Below are 20,335 nucleotides of genomic sequence, written 5' to 3' on the forward strand. Positions count from 1 at the left end.
ATAACTTCCATTGTAATATAGATAACATACAAATTAATACAAGTCAACAAAACATATGATTTTTTAATTTTTTAAAGGGGGAGCCCCTAAAGAAACTCATGCCTAAGGACTTAATGTCATGTTCACATATTAATACCATGTTGAGACAAAATAGATTTTGATAGTGTTTCAAGTACACAGATATACAGGTTATGTCATTATAAGACTTCTAATCTCAAGTAGATGTCCAAATTTCGAAAAGACAAAACATTTCTTGTTATAGAGTACATTTCACACCTTCAGCGTGTAGTGACTGTAATTATTCTCAACACCATCATGCCACCATAGTGTACCATTATATATCACCACATAGTAATAACTGGTGGGTACCTCAGATTTCAATTGCCGTTTATGAACCTGAAAATCACCAATGAATAATATCAAGATAAGTTGCCAAACACATAAGGCAAGATATCATAATACGCTGCATCCATTTTCCTTTTAAAGGAAAGCCAATTATCCTACCTTCCGATATCTTCAGATATACATCGTATTGAGTAACAAAGATCTCCACATCTGTAGTGATTTTATTATTAGTATTCGTGTATACGTGCCAGCTCAAATAGTACGTCGCATTTCTCTATTTTTCCTGCAGAGTAAACAAATATACTCATTATGAACTACCCAATAAGATATTTATCGTCTGATATCCACTCACTTGTAACCCTATTGTGCTGGACACTAGACATTAATCAATGCTCTTACCTCGTCCGTTATTAGCATTTCAGTATAAAGGGCCGCAAAACGTATTCATAATTCCATTCGATTATGCCAATTAAAGAAACAAGTTTAAGGTTCGTGTCACTGGAGTACGGGGGCCTACGAGTAAATAATAAAAATAATATTGAATCTCAATCCCAAAAGATAAAATCTTCGAGCTTTAATAGTACCGTATGGTCTTCAAGGGGTACATACCTATCAAGTCTCGGCACTTCTTATCAGTAATGCAGCGGCGGTATGACATTGTCCACACTAGCATTATATGCCAATTGTAGAAATCAAAGACGCCTACCCAAAGTTAGCGTTCTCAATAGGCGCCATCTTAGAACGGGAAATGTTTCACGAGTAATAATAATAATGAATCTCAATCCCAGAAGGTAAAGTTTTCAAGCTTTAGTAGTACTATATGAGTCTCAGGTAGTACATACCTTTCAAATCTCGGCACTTCTTATCTCTGATGCAATAGCGGTAAATATTATCTACGCTAGCATCATATGTCGATTGTAGAAGTCAAAGACGCCTCACCATGTTAACGTTCTGAATAGGCGCAATCTTAGAACAGGAATAGTTTCACGAGTGATGATACTTTCAATAGTTACACACTATCTTGTGTGAAAACAATCCACTACTACTCAATAACCAATATATAACAAATACAGAACAATATAAAAGTTAGTACATAACTGTCAGATCTCAACCCTTCTTATCAGCAATAATAGCAGCAATGTCACATATTCTTGCTAGTGTGTGTATCTCGTATGTAAAGATCAGTGACTCCGACTCCCAGTTCGTGTTCTGAACAAGCGCCATCAGACGATAAATATCTTATTGGGTAGTTCATAGTGAGTATATTTGTTTACTCTGCAGGAAAAATAGAGAAATGCGACGTACTATTTGAGCTGGCACGTATACACGAATACTAATGATAAAATCACTACAGATGTGGAGATCTTTGTTACTTAATACGATGTATATCTGAAGATATCGGAAGGTAGGATAATTGGCTTTCCTTTAAAAGGAAAATGGATGCAGCGTATTATGATATCATGCCTTATCTGTTTCGCAACTTATCTTGATATTATTCATTGGTGATTTTCAGGTTCATAAACGGCAATTGAAATCTGAGGTACCCACCAGTTATTATTATGTGGTGATATATAATGGTACACTATGGTGGCATGATGGTGTTTAGAATAATTACAGTCACTACACGCTGAAGGTGTGAAATGTACTCTATAACAAGACATTTTTTGTCTTTTCTAAATTTGGACATCTACTTGAGATTAGAAATCATATAATGACATAACCTGTATATCTGTGTACTTGAAACACTATCAAAATCTATTTTGTCTCAACATAGTATTAATATGTGAACATGACATTAAGTCCTTAGGCATGAGTTTCTTTAGGGGCTCCGCCTTTAAAAAATTAAAAAATCATGTTTTGTTGACTTATATTAATTTGTACGTTATCTATATTACAATGGGAGTTATTTGTTGCTTCCAGCCCTGAGGAAGTCGCACGGTTGACTACCATAGCGACGAAACGCGTTGGGATTGGAAGACAAAGAAAATAAAGAAGACAAAAAAAGAGAAGGAGCTCCAATGCTTTTTTTGTTGAATCTAATAATTGACACTGTTCTTTATTATTGAGTGTGTGCGTCAGCATAACTGTATATCTGCTTTTTTTCTGGGGAAATGGGTGTTTCCATTGTCTGATGCACCACAATACAATTTAGCAGAATTTTAAAGACTGTGTAAAAGTGTAGATGCGCCTGGTTTACTATACACCCCCTCTTTCCTTTTCACCAAATGTAAACTTTAGTCTCTTTTTAAACCATTCAATAGTCATGAAACGTTTTGGAGTAATTTCTGACTCACACTGTCAAAGCTGCAGTTCGCTATTACCTCCTAGTTATGGTGGGCATATTTGCTTTACCCGATACAACTTTCATTCCTTGGATAACTACTCTAAAATCTTTCAAAATTAATAGCTACAAGATATATGTTAAACACATTTACTGCATTTAACTGTTCCTGTATTGTACTTTTCATTTGCCTCTTGCCCTGCCTTTAGAAATTTTATAGCAGATACTCAGAAGTGTAGAGATAACAAAATTTGGAACGAAACTGGTACACTGAGTGACTGCTGATGTTTTATTTTCTTGGGAATCATAAATCACTTTTTCATGGCTCACAGTATACTTTTATAACTCCCACAAGTGGATGTACCGTTTAGTTTTTGAAGTAACCAGTTTTGATAAGTGCCCCAACTTCAGAAGTGGCAAGGGTGTTATGGTACTGTAATTTATATAGCGCTCGTACACCAAGGGTTTCATGGCGCTTAGAGGAACCCAAGGAGACATCAACTAGCCAGAACCTAATTACTGTAATCTTACCTGAAGAGCCAGGTTTTCAGTGTTTTCCCAAAAGATAGATAGTTGTTGCCAGATTTTATCTCACAAGGAAAAGCATTCCGTAATTTTGGAGCGACTACTGGGAATCTGACCCCACCCAAGTGCTTGCGCTTAAATTTGGGAACTAACAGCAAGCTCAGATTGGCAGAACATAGAGGACAGAGAGGGGTATACTTCTGAATCAGAGAATGAGTAAAGGATGGGAAATTACAATACAAAGATTTTAAAATGATGCAACCAACCTTGAAAGTTATTCTTTGTTCAATAGGTAACCAATGAAGATTCTTCAGCATGGGGGGTGATATGACAATATTTAGGTTGTTAATAGACCAGGCGAAGCGGCTTATTCTGGACTATTTGCAGTTTTCTAATAAGGCCTTTCGAAAGTCTGGCATTTGAAGAATTAGCATGGTATAATCTTGACAGCACTAGGGCAATAACAGCCTGAACAAGAGCCACAGAGGTAAGAAATTCGACAATTTTCATTATTCTCTGAAGCATTAGAAAAGAAAATGATATGACTGATCACATTGGAGGTTTCAGAGTTAAATCTGAGTAAATGGTGATTCCAAGGCTTTTTACACTTTTCTTTGGTGAGGGGGCAACTCCTAATTGGACAAGCCAGAAATTACTCAGTCAAGTATTCTAACCCTATTTTTGGTTTTGATAACCAACATTTTATCTGTATTTAATTTCAAATGGTTACCATTCATCCACTCCTGAATGAACATCATAGTAGTTTGAAAATGCTCCTTCTGCTCAGCGGAATTATCTAGTTTAAAGAGCAATTGTATATTGTCCTATTATTGTATTTAGGGAGTGCATAAATGAGAGGACGAATGTAAACATTAAAGAGATGAGGGGATAGTGCAGATCCCCGAGGTACTCTGCAGCCTAGATAAACCTGGGAAGACATGAATGGAGTAAGGTGGACTGCCTGAGTTCAAGCTCCAAAAAAGGAGACACTCCAGTCAAGAGCTGTGCCCCTCAATCCAGCGGCCCTGACACAGTCCGCCAAAAGATTATGGTCCACCTTGTCAAAGGCAAAGTATTAGGTCATTTAATCAATTCTTCAAATTTGGTACCCTACTAAACGTCACTTTGGGGGGACTGCCAAAAACTTCTCAAAGATATTCATTTATTTATAAAATGTGCCATTTTAAATAAAACTATTGCATAATTGACGTTGTTATACTGAGCACACTGATGAACCTAATCTCCTTGGACTTGTCTATCTTTTTAATTTAGAACACTAAAGATTATCTTTCATTTATCAAATTACTTGACAACAACTTTTACTAGAATAATGTAATACTTGAAATCTTCTACTCAGATCATACATGGGACTCTAGAGTTCACATAATCCTGAGCAATTTCTCTTTATTCCTAAACTTTCCCCAAAAGGTACAGAATGGGTCATCACAAATCATAATCAAATTGTTAAAGCAGAGTAGACATGTGCAAAGCATTTGATATTCAGCCATGTTCAGGGCACAGGCTGCTGCTTGAACCTAGGCCACAATTATAAATAAGAACAAAAGAGTATACAATGCACCAATGGCACTATCTGTTTGTGCTCCACAGCCTTTATAAGCGGTTAGTACTACTATAGCCTGTTCTAACTGCATGACACCTGAAGGATACCAAGATTTGTATCTTTCTTGAATATTTTTTCCACTAAGAGGTTTATTCTGACCCCCCTTACCCAAGTGTCAGGATTCAGTTGGCATTACCCAGGGACATATGTCAAGAGGGATATAAAGCAGTAAATGTTTATTCTCGGGGTAACTATAGTACAAAAGGGGCAAATATTAGTAGGTAACATAGAGTTTTGTTCTTAAAAGAAAGCATTTCTGATATGTTCATATGTCAGTTCTTACAACTCGCCCAGGCAGTTCTGTATCACAAGAATTCAATACTCAAATCATCCACATGGGCTGTGGACATATTGCATGATAAAAGAGAAAAATATAAGCATTTTGTAAACGTCTGTGAATAGAGAATGGGCCTAGAAGTTATGGAAGAACTGTAGAGTTGCCTTTGGAGCTCTTAGAGCATGAGGAGCAGAGATCACTCTGTGAAAGAAGTAAAGCGAATATCATGGGGCTATCAACGCGAATGGAGAAATTCTCTTAGTGAGCACCAGTTCGGAGTGTGCAGTTCGATCTTGTTGTCAGTGTGCAATTTAGTAGGATATCGGAGTCACTTTTTCAATTTCACACACAGCTTATAACGTCACAGTACTACTACATGGATTTTGGTCTCCCGAGGATGAATAATTATTAAAGCCTATCTAGCATATAGTGTTTCCAAGGCTCTATTTTGATTTTTTTTAAATAGGAGTAGTCCAAGAAACGATTTAAGACTGGCTGTAACCAGATGTCTTTTAATGAAGTCATAAACAACTAAATTAATAATTTTGAGAAAGCGGTATACAACCATAAATCTTACTTATCGAGTAATATTTTGTGTTTTGATCCTTACCCTTACATGTCCAAGTAGCTGCTTTTTGCAGGTTTATATTTTAAGTTTTTGTTGACAGACATAATTTTGCTTAATTTGGTGTAACGTGCAGGGATGTGGCCCGACGCCTGGGACATATTGTTTGGAGTCAAGGGCAACAGGTTTTCAAGTGTATTTTGACCTTGGGACAAGTAGGCCCAACCCCCTACAACACAAACCCTTTGGCTGCCAGTTTACAGTACCACATTATGAATCAGGGAAGGGAACTGTCTGCAGTTAAGGTAATATTTTTGCCCATATGTTAACGCCGTTCAAACTTCTATTCATGGTTCATTAATGCAAAGCCTTTATTATTAGGGTGAGCGCTCGAAGTAAATGCAAGCTCGGACTGCACTACTGACAGTAGTTCCAGTAAAAATGTGTACACACGTATTCTAAGTTTAGCAACATGAGGCTATTTATAATGCTCCCAGAACGCTCTCTGATTTGATGCAAATATTTGCAGAAGCTTGAAAGCAAGATTGATGATTCTTTGGTTTCAAAATAAAATGTTTATAAAAAATTAAAGCAGGAAAAAAAACATTTTGCTAAACTACTATTACATTTCAGGTACCAATTCTTTGCAGCTTCATTTAGTAACTCGTATTGATGTATGCTAGTATTTCCCAAAATATTCATTATGGAAAATCAGAGTAACCAGTTTCCATAAGATTATGGGAAACAAAAATTGACAAGCATTGGCAAAGCCAGTAGGTCTGCTTTTTAGTTTTGGACAATGTGTGACTTGTTTTGGCATGGTTATTGTAAAACCTTATTGTGTGGGAGCTCCCGGGCCCTCGCCATTATAACAAACATTGGCAAAAGCAAAAATGGTTTTTTGGTCTCAAAAAGCGCACACTGCCACAGTAGTTACTAGCACTGAACAAAACTACTGTGTGTGCCGATATGCTCCTTGTGAAAGAGCAGAATGCGGTCACTCCCAGTGAAGCCAGACGATACAGAGGGAGAGACAGAATTTTAATAAACATAAGAGGTCACGGTCAACTCCAGACCAAATTTGGGGCCCAATTATTAAAGAAAGTTTAAAAAATGCACCCATGGTCTATGTCCTTGCAATAAGTGCAGCTATACGGCTTTCGTGAATTCCCAAGAATTTAAGGAAGTAGAACAAGAAATAGTACTCCTAGAAAATATGTGTGAACTGCATTTTAGCATGAGCAAATATGCATGTGTAGATTTGGTCATGCGAAAATCTGAGTTTTTGCAAGTTCACTTTTCCTCCAACCACTTTTTCCCCAACTCTGGAAGAAGGTTTACGTCTGCCATTGTCAGGAGTAAATTTGCCTCATTTCTCAGTATGGGAAAAGAATAGAGAAGAGTTGTTGAAAACACTTAAAACATGCATGTTAGTAGTTTTGCACAGACTCAAAATGGCATTCTAACCCTGGAACTATTGCTTACCATTACCTTCAGCCCTAATATGTAAATCTGCGAAAACGTGGCAACATAAGGGGATTGCAAGTATTCAAATACTACTATGTTAAGAGCTCTGGCATAATCAGAGAGGCTATATCAGAGCTCTTATATAATGAGATTGCTGCCATAATTTGTCACTGTGCCACATGGCACCAAAGGGGAAAGAGGATTTTGTTACAGAAGAAGTAGATTTATGAAGCAACCTGCCCCATGGACAATTAGATATTTTATGAAATACCACACCCCTGAACGCGCTATTCACATGGGGACATGTTTGAGCACCTCATGCTGTGGTAAACACGGTGCCCATGTTACAATACAATGTTACGTCAAATGCAAATAATGTTTCTTTTAACAATTTTACACCATAGATTGCACACTATCTTGAAAGTCTCATCCCACTATGTTCTTAAACCCCCGCATGCAAAAACGGACCTTTAATACTGATTGTTCCTCTTCTTTGTTTACCTGGACTGACTCTCTCCTTACCCTCCATCGTCTGCACGCCTTACTGTAAGAGTGCAGCAAGGTCCAAATCACATGCTGCTTTGCCTTCTTCTCTATTATTGGTTTCATTGCATTCAGTACAATGGTTGACATCACAATACCACAGGACTAAACTCTAGCTTTGGGTTCTGAATTATCGTGGTATACGCTGCAATTGGCTTTAAGGCTTCGCCAATGAAAGTGAAAGCTAAGTAAATGCAATTAAATTAGAATACAATACTCTGGTTGCTACGGCATACTGTGGGCAGTACGTCTGTGCATCTAGAGCAGTGGGTGTGCTGTTCACTTTGAATGACAGGAAGGGATATATAGTCCGTTCTAGTTGTGCGTTTGTCCCCACGCATGTTGCTGGGAAATTTCAGCGATCTGAATGCCAGTTCAATGGACTGCATTGGTCTCTGTGGATGTTATTATAGCTCAGGACATAGCTCCCTGCCACTATGCCAGCAGACGGTGTGCTACTCTCGAATAGTAAGAGCTGTTGTGTTCCTGCATCTGCTAGAACATAGTTTGCATTCCACTTTAAGAAAGAAGTTCAGAAGGACCGTGGTGAATTCTCCCTTCTTACCTGTCCTTTTCTTGGTGGTGTTGCGGTTCCTTCTGCTCTTCATTTCCAAAGCGGGTGCGGTACAACTCGGGTACTTCGACTGCACTCAGCTCCAGGCCCCACTCATTCTCCACATTTCAGCCTGAACTTCCCTCCCTCTGCAACCAAGAGGCTTCTCCTCCGTTCCCCGGCAACCGGCAGCCACAGAGCCAAAGACACAAAAGACAGACTAAACTGTGAAGAGTACCGATGCAAATATGACGGACATTTTCAAATGTACACCCATCTCATTTATTATGACAAGGTACATTCAAATGGAGAAAACAGCAAGGCTCTTTTTCTTTTATAATGCTAAATAAACGTAATCGGCTTTATATTTGATAACATCCTTTTACACGTTATATCTTTTTATCAACTGTAAATTTTAACATACATGAAAATTTCCTTTATATATATATATATAACAGCCACCATTATTTAGTGTATTTGAACAAAGATTTTAGCAAACATTGATGTTAAGCGGGAGCTTTATTTGCTATAAGAGCTGTACTGTTTGAAGGCTAGAAGCACAGCTACTGCAGCTCGCCGTTGATGTCACCCAGCGTTTCCACGTACCTGCGCATCTTATACCACCACTTCTGTTCCAACATCCCAGGCGCAAACCACCGCGCTGATTGCCGGGAATTGCGCCGCCTCGTTGACCAATCATAAAATGTTGAGGTAGCTACAGTTGGTGACAGACGCAGGGCTAATGGCTATCCATGCTGAAGTGGGAAACATCGCAATGACGTCACTATTATTTTCGGAGGCTTTGTCTGTTGCAGTATTTCTAGGACGTGGCGGTACTCTATCTACGGCATTAGGACCGTGTACAAAATGCCATGAGATAATTCACTCTCTGAATGTATTTCATAAAATACAATTTTAATATTTATTACGTGCACGTTAATACTTACATTGTAATCGTGAACTTGAAAAATAAATTGCCTGACTTGAAAATGGCCCTCGCTCGCGATAAATGTCCGACAAGCTTGCTGCACCTGAAAACAAGATTTTAATTCTAGTCCGTCGTCTTTCATGTCAATTCGTTCTCTGCAGTTGTCCGTCTTCTGTTTATGTGGCCTGAGTGTGGGTGGGTTGGTCTGGTGACGGCTCTTGCACAGCCTCTTCTCTCAGCCTTTCAAGCGGTCTCTGAAGAGGGGTAGTGGGGCGGACAGTTGCCCACCTGCTAATTGTCCCAGGTGGAGAGTGCTGCAGGAACTAGGCTGAACTCTTTTTACCTGCCTTATCATGTCCGCCCTGGAGAAGCAGCTACAGACGAGCCGGCTGCCCTCCAGACCGCCGGTACCCGGAGGAGGCCAGCCCGGGGCGAAGATGCGCATGGGGTAGGTGAACTCTTTCGAGCCTACAACTACACCTGGGCACAGCCCGTAGGAGGGGGAGGGACGGGTGAATTAATGCGGGGTGTCACTGATGATTAATTCCGTAAACGCCGAGTCAAAGCGTATTTGTGTCACGTTCAGATTAACGCAGTAGGCGTTGTTATTACGTGTGATTCAGCTGTCCATCAGCAAAGTCCACCTAGATTGGGTTCAGGCTAAATAACCTGTATATTGTATTGCTGCATTTATATAGCTTTTACTCCCCCACGTGAGGCTGCCTGCATGGGTAGCACTAGCACGATACGCCGAGCAGGGTGTGTAGTTTGAAGTATGCTGTCTTTTGATTTTGATCGTGTGTGGGGAGTGTTTCCGTGTGGTGCACGGTGACTAGTGTGCTGTGATTATCGTGACAGCGTTTCCCAGTGTAATGGATGAAGAAGTGTGAGTCGGGCGCGCAATTTAAGGATTTCGGAAAGCTGGCCGCTTTTAGCAGCTGTGCCCCCCCTTCATTGTATATTTATGATCATGGCTCTCGTAGGTGGTTACTGCACGGAGTTGTCCACTCTCATATATTGTGTTTAAAGTGTAGAGTCCTGACCAGGCATGCGTTGGAGGGAGTAATGGTGATTCCTGTGCTTGAAACGTAAATGTGGAAATGTAGGTACTCAATTAAATCTGTTTACTGCTTAGAAGTGCTGGTACTCACCTATTACAAGTGTTTGGCCTCCGCTGAGAATTGCAGGTACTCTCCTCTTAAAATTAAAGAAGTGCAGCTGCTCAGTACCTGCCCTTTTAAGACACTGATAGTAACTCTTCATCTCTAGGAAGTAGCCCTCTCCTTATCAGTCAATTAATCAGGGAATTGTAAGCGCGCTACTCACCTGTGAAGGTCTCAGGGCGCTGGGGGGGGGGGGCGGAGCAGATCTGTTTAGCCAAAGAGCCAGGTCTTCCTTAACCACACAACAGAATTACACCCACTCAAATCAATGATGTTTCTGCAACCAACCTACAGCTCTATGTCCCTTCTTCCAAATAGACTGTGTTAAGCTTTTGTGGGCTGGGGCTATAAAATGTGGTGATGCCTTCCGACACTTTTGATAGGGCATCGTTGTACCTAGTTATTTCTTTCTTTATCTTTTATCTACACAGATTCAAATTGTTGGTGTTCCCATGAGAGTATAGCTGTTTAACTGATTTATAGAATATGAGTATGGATGATGTGTGATGGTGTGCGGTGCGATAGTATGCTAAAATGCGTAGTGTTCATTCTGCAAGGACAGTTGGGACTTAACTTTCCTTGGAGTATCTGTTATGTGTCGCTCTTTATACTGGATATTCATTTATTGCTCCACTTGCAACACTTTTCATGACCTCTCTTATCTCCTTGCACCTTTCCTCTGTGCCCCTCTCTCTAGCCTATAACTTCCTAACTCTTGCACATCTCCCATCCACATTGTTCTTCATACCATACAAGTAGCCCAATAGAGGGCCATGAGTTCTTTGTATTTAGCCTACAATTTCTATTTTTCTAGTACCTGTAGTTTTAGCAGCTTTCACCTGTCCTCTTCAGTCGCCTACGTGCGTGGCCGACGGTACACCCATGATACTTATCCCAATTTAAGTCCCAACAAAACGCTAGGCAAAACATGTGTAAGCATGAGCTCCCTCTACCTTAGTGCCAAATAGCTGCTAATTGAGCCTCTTCCAACAAGGTCCTCTTCAGCCAATAGTGGCCATTAATATCCCGTCATTCCAGATTGACAAGATCGGTGGTTTTCCTTTTCCTCTTAGATCTTGGGATAGTGTTCTGTTAACTGATGGTGGTTGCCCTGATTCTGTTGGTTTAAAGCCATCATTGTGCCCCCTATGGTTTCTCAAACATGATTTTAAAGACCCGATTGGAAACTATCCCTAAATTCTGACTCCCATGTTGCAAATGGACACCATTGTAGGCAGTGGGTACATGTGTCCTGTGGGTACACACTTCAACTGAAACCTTTGACTTTGATCAGTCGTTTAAGAGATCTAGTCATCTAAAGTGAGGTATTGCCAGCAGGATCATTGTGCATGTTATCCTATTTTGAGCTCCAGTAATCCCCTAATTGAAGTGACACCTTAGAGTAAAGCAACAGCTGTAAGTGGCCTGCCATAGATTTGTGACCATGGTTCTTTTGTCACTGAATACTGGCACAGTGGCAGCCACTTTAGCCTGACAAAGAAGTGTGACTTTGCATTATTTCTTTAAGAGACCCTAAAATCACTATTTTTCGGTGAAGGTGTTCTGGTTTAGTTTTCTGTGGTGTGCATCTATCTGCATGTTTAAAATATTTGTGTGTTTTGCCTCTTCCTTCTCTCTAAGAAAATAGGACAAAGGGCAGACATAGCTCCGGGTACTTGCAGGGGCTGTCTTTGAAAGTGTTGTAAATACTTGCCTCAGATTGTGTATGGCGAGTGAGTCTGCCTTCTTAAAGGGATGTTCTTACTCAAAATTTTATTTAAAATACTGTGGCGAAGTAGCATATTTTACAACAGAATGTCCATTCATTTGCTAAAAACATGCCTGACTCACTCTAGCAGTGACTGGGTTTTACCCATCCAAAGAAGAGTTAGCGAGAATGGTGTAAAAAAGGAAAGTGTATAATCCTTTAAAAAGTCTAAAAGCCATAGGTGATAGTCAGTTCTGAGTATGCAGTTTCACATGGCTTCATATACCTTTTGATTGCATCTTTCTTCCTCTTCTATATTTCGCTCATTGCAGAACTGCCCAACAACCACTGACAATCCTGAGCGATTCGTAATGGCTTCATGTAGGCCCATCAAGAGCTTTGACATTGCACCGAAGTACATATTTATAAAAAACTCTCAAGTTTTCCCGGTGGCGTGAGAGTAGCTCATCAAGTAAAGGTTATTTCTTTGAGTTTTAGAGGATTTTGATACATCAACGTTTTACTTGCTGTTTAGGTTGCTACTTAGGGCAAGTAGTGGACATGAAGAAAAGTTAACAAGGTTCTTTTTGGCCTGGTTCTTCCTTCCTGATTACTGAGAGAGCAAGTTTGGGGGTAGCAGCTGCTACCTCAGCTCACACCTAATTGATGTCTATGGGCTCCCGATCCTAATTCTATGACACGATAAACAGGGCTATACATTTCAGAATGCCAGGAAAAAACTGGACTGGGCAAACTACTCAAGGATTGAGAAACTTGAGAGCTCTGCTTGCTGCCCCTCCTGTAATTTCACAGTGACTGTCCCAGCTCTGACGGTGCACTTCGGTCCTCACAGGCAATACCATTGCTGTTTAAGCGCTGGGTGCATGCAGCTCTAAACATGTACCTTATTACAACTCCATGTCACACGGACAACTTGTTTCCAGTCCTAGGCTTTCAGTATCCCAGCAATGCATTCTCAGACCTGAAGTATTGGTGTCGTACAGTTGATCCCTTCATCCGTCCCTCCTGGAAGAGAGATGGTTTGTAAGAGTTAAGCAAGGACTAGAGGCGAACATTTGGCTGTTTATGCCTTTGAGTCCGAATGTAACTCCAGGCATCTCATTTCTGATCAGCAGCCCTTCTGCTGTGCCGTTACTGATACCGGGCAGTTTTTAGGTCTCGCCTGAGACAGCGCTTTAGCGCTGTTCTGGCGAGACTTATAGTAAGCACTTTTGGAAGTGCAAACGAGTGCTTTCAGGCCGCCAACTACTGTGCATGTGTGCCGGGCGCGCGCACCATTTGGCAGCCTGAAAGCACTCGTCTTTCACTTTCGCCTGTCACACAGCCGCGCTTTGAAGTGTGATCGCGATTGCGATCACTTACATTTCGCGGGCACTTTGATGTTTTCAGTGAGCCGCGCGGCCACTGAGGACATCAAAGCGCCCGTGAACACCATTTGCCACCCCCACCTCTTCAGCCAACTTACTCGCCATGTCTGCTCTGGATTCTTGTGCCTCTTTTTGAAACTCAGGAGCAGTAACATTGTCGTGGTGTCACTAGGGCTTCAAGTGGATGCTTTTTCAATATTATATACAAGCCACAGTTACTGCTAATTTATCTTATGCAACTAACAACGATTGACAAAGCCAATAGTCCTAACTTGTTTTTTTTGCATTTGTCAGATTTTAATTTTTAAACAGCTGTTTCCATTTCCCGTTTTGTTTCCCTTCCAAACTGCTTGTGTTTGTCGCTTTCTTGTGTGCTCTTTGTTTTTTTTTCACTTCGTTAGTCTAGCACTCGTTTAAACCGCTGCTCCTGTATGTGTCCTTCGATACCATCTTTGCACACTAACAGCTGGTGCACTGCATCATTATTGCGCGTTTCACGTAACATTAAGGGTACAAAATCCCTCTATGCAACCTAACCGTACACAAACAGAGCATAGGGCCATAACACAAAGCAGGGCGCGTGGGGCTCCGGCAGTGCTCGTCACCTCACAGCTCTCTCTGAGAGCCCAACCGAGCCGCAGCCATGTCGGACCAGAGCCCCTTGGGTAGGTGTGGCGTGTTTCCTGTCCTTATGGGTGTTGCAGCACTACAAAATAAATGTACATGCACCTGCCCCAGAGTAGTGGTTTCCGCATGCACTTTATGCGACGTGTCTTCTCTGGGTGATTATCTGTCGTGAAAAAAACCAGTTTTCCACGAACGGTCTGCAGTACCACACAGCAACCACTCACCATTATTTGATATGCTTAGGCATCCAGCCAATTTCTCCATCACTACGAATGCTCCAGCAAGAGTGGCAATTTGAAAGCGAATCTGATAATCTACAACCCCTTCCTAGCATCGAGGCATTCGTCCTAAAATAACAGTGACTGACAGATAACAGGTGGTAAGCCCAAGTACGTGTTCTCAGTCACCTGAGGCGAGGTTAAACACTGGGTTCGCTGGCGTGTAACCCAAAAGGGGTGATTTGGCAGAGTAGATGGTGCTGATCCACTACCACAACAAGAATGCTGAACACTTGGTACATAGTTTACAAGGCAGCAACCACGGAAGCCAGTCGTAACATAAACTGAGGAGTTACTTGCTACAGGCAAACTAAACCAATAACGGGGATCTTGAACACGTTTTGAAAGGAGTTGGGAAACCATAACCTTGTGAGTAACATAAAACTGCTCGTGGGCTAAGACATGCACACGAGTAAGCCATTCGAGCCAGGGAGATCAGAACACCAGTGTGCAACGGAGACGCCTGGGGGTTGCGTTGTTCGTACCACCCTTCCCCCACTGGGGGTGAAAAACGCTCTTCTAGAGCCTCCGAGGGTCACGTTTCCCAAGCTGTTATGCAAGTTCTCCCAATCGAAACCCGACGAATGCAATGCTACACAACACTACACCATAGGTCCTCGCCAGGCCTGCGCTCGGGTTCTTTCCCGGCCAGGGTTTAACACATTTGGGCTGCATTCATGGAACTGGGGGGGTGGAGTAATCCTAATGGGCCTCATCGGGCATATGTTATTTACTTCCATATAACAATCAGGCGTTTGAGCTGCACGCCCCCACAGTCAGTGGAGCCACAATTCTCGCATTTCCCTCATAAAATGGAGCACCGTTGATCGTCGAGCTGTTCTGCTTATACAGTCGGTCGGCGGGTGTGCAGCGCTATGCTCCCTACTTCCTCGAGCGAACACTAAAGGCCGGTAACCCGTTCCTTTGTGAGAGAAAGACAAGTAGCCTTCTCAGCAGATGCCTGGGCCCGCCTCATCTGTTCCAGCGGCCTCACAAAGACCTACGCGGAAAAGACAGCGAGACGGACCTCCGACTACAAAGCCCGCCAGGCGCCTGGAGGGGGCCGGTGGACATTGATACAAAACCTACCCACTTCCTGCTCTCACAGCACAAACAGACAGCACACCTCACTCACACACAGGCACAATCACCACAGACGGACACTTCAGCCAGGCTGACTCGAAACTTAGAATGCGGGCGAAAAGTTCCAGGTACCGCGCATGCCCAGGCAGCTCTTGCCCTCCCAGGTCTCCTCCCGGCCCGGATGTGGAGCTGCTTTTAAAGAGGTGCAGGGCGCGTGGGGCTCTGGCAGTGCTCGTCACCTCACAACTCTCTCTGACAGCCCCACCGAGCCGCAGCCATGTTGGACCAGGCCCCCTTGGGTGGGTGTGGCGTGTTTCCCCTCTTGGGTGGGTGTGGCGTGTTTCCCCTCTTGGGTGGGTGTGGCGTGTTTCCCCTCTTGGGTGGGTGTGGCGTGTTTCCCCTCTTGGGTGGGTGTGGCGTGTTTCCCCTCTTGGGTGGGTGTGGCGTGTTCCCCTCCTGGGTGGGTGTGGCGTATTTCCCCTCTCCGCCCACATTTTTAATTGGCTTGTGTCATTGTCCACTGTAGACTGTGGCTGTTCTTTGCTCAATAGGCTTAGTAGTCCCTCCTTAGTACCACCTTGTCTCAATTTGTAACTTCCCATGGTGACACCCCCTGTTAGGAGTGTTGTTACTTGGTAGGCTTTGCTTTAATTACAGGCTCCCAGCACAGCAGGCAGGACATGCTCTCTCCTAATGCTTTTTAATTTTTTTTATAGCATGGGCGCTGGCATTTGCAATACAATCAGCCTCACATTTGCGAGAGTTTAAGCTATTGGCATTGTAAATGACAATGCCTTTTATTTATCTGTTTAAAAAACAACACATAAATAAAAGGCATTGTCATTTACAATGCCAATAGCTCAAACTCTCGTAAATGCGAGACCTATTGCATTGAAAATGCTTGTTTCTTGGAGCACTCGTGACCGAGGCATTCCCTGATTTCCCCGAACTCTGATCACCCTATAGGGGTGCAACTAAACATAGCGCAGATTTGAATCTTGGCGTAACCCCCTTTTCCGGTAAAAGCAGTTTATCCTAGATAATTATCACAGTTTGACTTGTCGCTTGCTGTTATTACTCCATTTCTTATTTCTGCAACCCACTCAGAAAACGGCTGCCCTCGCATACAGTCAGGTGTTAAAGTAATAGTGGAATTGACGCATTTGAAACATCCGAATGTAAGGCACCCCACCCCCTTTCACAGTTTAAAGCACAGTGCCTTTGTAAATTGGTCCGAGCTAGCCCCCTCAACCCTCCTACACTTTGTGTCGGGCCTGCCTTAGACGTGGGATGCGAGGAGACGGGGACACTTCGCTGTTGTGGCCTTCAATCTGTTAAATTCTTGATTGCACTTCTTAACGCTGGGGATATAAGTGGGTGTAATCGGGAGACGATGAGTTGTCTATGCAAATTAAGTAAACACCCACTCAGTATTCTTAAACATTGGCAAGTTCTTTCTCAGGCTCCTCTGGAGTTTCTACACTTCTACCCATTTGAACCAGGCGCACATGGGGCAGAGTAAGACTTTCCACGAAAATAAAAATAACGTTTTTGAAAACTTCCATAAGAGCGCAATCAAGTGGTATGCAGGAAACAGCCACACTCCAGCAAGGTTAGGAAAACGGAATGCCCCGTCCCTCGATTACCAGAAGCACTGTCCGTTGAGTGTGAAGTCTTACATGTTAGCAAATGATAAAGCATTCAGGGATTTGGGGTTTCTTCGGTGAGAACTTTCACGGCAACCCCAAATGCCTCCGGATGCTGCTGAGGTCCGAGATATATATTTTATTGGATACTTTAGCCGCTCGTTACCCTTCGCTCCCTTCTTTGCCCCCAACACTTAGTCACAACCGTAACCCCCCCCCCCCCCCCCCCTTTAACGTTAGTGTTTTTTCAGAGAATGTAGTATCCTCACAGAGTTCTACAATGCTCATTCTTCAGGTTACGAGTTCCCTGCCCGCTCTCTGCTACTATTAATTCCTCACTTTTTTTGCTTCTGTTTTACAGAAGTCCTAAACCGAGGACCTGCCCTGGGTGTCTGTGAGGAATACATTGCGCTTGTTAAAATAAATATAGCTCATATAAGATGAGCAAGCACGAATTTGAGATGCAGGAGTTCCAGGGTTTCAATTCTTTCTCACCGCCTCCTTTTTTTAATGCATATGTAGTTTTTAAAAGGTATGCATATAAGTGCTATTTAGGCGCACATGTCTATTTTGGTTCAAAGTAGATTGATGGTATTGAAATAAGAAAAGAAAGGCTCTCTTTGCAATGTGTTAGAGCAGTGCTTTCCAAACATTTTAGAACCAAGACTCACTTTTTAGAACGACAAGCTTATGTGACCCTACTAACATATGAATGGACATGAGGTGGGCAAATTATTTGTTATGTAACTAAAGCATCACACGGTAGCACACTGTCATTTACAGAAAGCACATTTTCCTTTGGCCACTAAATGTGCACAGACCTGCAGTTTTTACTGGTAAAACTACATTGCACACAAATGATAATGTGTGGAAATCGGGTTTCAGTAAAAGTCAAGTGCCATAATTTGTTTTTATCCTAATAAACTTTGTTTCCATCACACTTCAGAATTACAAAAAAGTGCTTCATTTTTGCTTTTCTAACTGCTGAATGTTTACAGTTCATTTACAGATATTTACATTTTGTTGCGTGTTACAGAAAATGACACCCAACAGCCTTTCCTTTCATACTTCCAGTACCCCAGCAACATTGTCACATAATTCACTTCACTTTTCTTTCTGTGACTGAAAAGTGAGAGGAGTTTGTAAACACCAATGTCCATGTTAAAAAAAAAAACATAAATAGCAGTATGTCAGGAGACATAGCCTGACATATGGCCTCTGTCTTTGAAGCAAGGCAATTGCGACAAGATAAACACAGAATTTAAAAGTGTATTTATTGCTTTAACTTTTGCGGTCCACCAAAAATTGTCTCACAATCCACAGTTTGAGAAACACTGTGCATTGCCCCGTTTAGGATGTCGAGGTGCATTGCTAGATTATGTTGGCTGATTCGTGTGGTGCTTTGTGCCACCACAAGATCACCTCACAGTGCAAATAAGTTTCTCTGATTTCATGGTCGACGTTTGTCTAGAAATACCACTAAATGGTTGCTTTTGGTTAGTTCCTTTCTTCTGGATTACTTGATTAATATGTTTACTTTAAAAAAAATATATATATATTTTTTCTTTCTGCAGCCCTGGAAGAAAGCGTGACTTTTCCCCTGTGCCCTGGAGCCAGTACTTTGAAACCATGGATGATATTGTTGTAGAAAATGAAACTGGCAAAGATATATCCTTTGAAAACGGCTTCGTCTTGGCGCTGTGATGACTGGCACTATGTCTGCACGTTCTATAAATGTAAAGAAGCGTGTTTGTGTGTACAAGATACATACTGTAAGATAGTTTGTGCCTGTATTTCATTTTGTTAGGATAGATCTATGCCCATGCCTCGAGAGCACACAGGTGAGCACCGGAAATGTAACAACCATGACACAAATTACTGGAGAAGCCAATAAGGTTGGCTTTAATGTGCCAATGCATGCAATGATCATTCATGTGTGCCTGTTTTTGCATGTGTTAGCACATTAAAGACAGATCTTTTTGACTTTGCCTTTTTCTTATTTGTTTCGCCAATTTGCACGTGCAGCTGGTTGCACCATTACAAGATGGGGGGAACTAATGGACTTGTGGAATGAGCTGCTGGAATGGAGGGTATAAACATCAGCAATGTTAGTTGAAAGATTGAGAGCTTCTTGTGAAGAGAAAACATACAATTTCACTCGGATTATGCTGCTAATGGTTTGTATGCAGGATGAAGATACATAAAATGGATGAATCTGAGGGGTGGATGTTTGCTTAATTTGAAAAATTCTTCCTAGGCCACAGCGTTTGATGAGGTGATGCTCCCTGCTGGCACTGGTATTCTAGCATTACATCCTTCTTCGTACCATCCAGTCTGTATCGTCTGTCTGGGAGCTGCAGGCAATATGTAAAGTTGTTTGAAAGATTTTTTTTCTTCAATGCAAAAAGAGGCTGAGAGCAAATTTTAGAATAATTGGAGACAAAAGAGCAATGCTATTTGTAAAATTTTTTTGTTTTCATTCGCGTTTGTTTAGTAAAAAGATTAAACTGAAAAAATATTGAGACGGCCACCATTGTTCTCTCTTGGGTGTAAAGATCAAGGATGTAAAGGATAATTATGATGTAATGCTGTTTGCAGCACCAGAGTAACGTGACACGCTCAGAGTGCTTCACAAAGGAACACATTTGTTTTCACACATCTTCTATCGCGTTCTGTTCTCAGCTATTAATATCTGAATAGCCATATTTTTACTTTTACTCCTAGATGATTTGGTGAACTCTTTCTCAGTCCTTATGGACATAGGCAGCAAGATTTTGCTTAGCACAGGACAGGACTAGAGCGATGAAAGCCAGTTTGGTATGTGGTAGAAGCACCCCTTTAGATGAAAATGAAATTACGTTCAGAGGACCTCTCCAATCGGAAGGAATGAACATCCGCTTAAACAGCCCTGCGGTCCGAGACCTTTTAGGACAGAGCTGAATGTGTGCCATTTTAATGTCGGTGATTTCTAGGTGTTAATTCTTTCGCTGACGGGAGACTGAGAGATACTACAGTGGTACAGGGAAAGGAACTAGAATTACACTAGTCTGCTGTAACTACTAGCATTCAAGAAATACTTGAAGTATATGCTGGAAGGAACACCGCTTAAAATCAATCCTATCCTTGCAGAAAAGAACAGGGTACTAGACCAAGACTCTGTTTTCCCAAACACCAACTAGAGGCACCCAAAAACTGTGAGCATGCCACAAGTACATGGAATGTCTGAACCTCTCAATTGCTAGCAGAAGTCCCGGCAGCAACAGGGGCAAGAGGCTAGGTGGTCAATGCCAGAGGATTACATCAACCTGGAGAATGGAGACACCTACCCAGCATGATC

The 20,335-nt window shown here is 41.9% G+C and overlaps 2 protein-coding genes across 3 annotated transcripts in view; one reads left to right on the forward strand and one right to left on the reverse strand.

Annotated features, from left to right (window-relative positions):
* The window catches only part of C2CD3 (C2 domain containing 3 centriole elongation regulator), a 604,078-nt gene extending 595,578 nt beyond the window's left edge, over positions 1-8,500 (reverse strand). For both annotated transcript variants that reach the window (XM_085623335.1, XM_085623334.1), the window contains exon 1: positions 8,190-8,500. In XM_085623335.1, coding sequence (XP_085479461.1) covers positions 8,190-8,232 — 43 coding nt within the window. In that variant the 5' untranslated portion in view covers positions 8,233-8,500. The remainder of the gene's footprint in view (positions 1-8,189) is intronic.
* Positions 8,501-8,897: 397 nt separating this feature from the next.
* Positions 8,898-20,335, forward strand: part of PPME1 (protein phosphatase methylesterase 1) — a 252,908-nt gene continuing 241,470 nt past the window's right edge. The window contains exons 1-2 of the mRNA XM_085623336.1: positions 8,898-9,553; positions 18,573-18,666. Coding sequence (XP_085479462.1) covers positions 9,459-9,553; positions 18,573-18,666 — 189 coding nt within the window. The 5' untranslated portion in view covers positions 8,898-9,458. The remainder of the gene's footprint in view (positions 9,554-18,572; positions 18,667-20,335) is intronic.

This window comes from Triturus cristatus, chromosome 8 (assembly GCF_964204655.1).
Source record: "Triturus cristatus chromosome 8, aTriCri1.1, whole genome shotgun sequence".
NCBI classification, from domain to species: domain Eukaryota; kingdom Metazoa; phylum Chordata; class Amphibia; order Caudata; family Salamandridae; genus Triturus; species Triturus cristatus.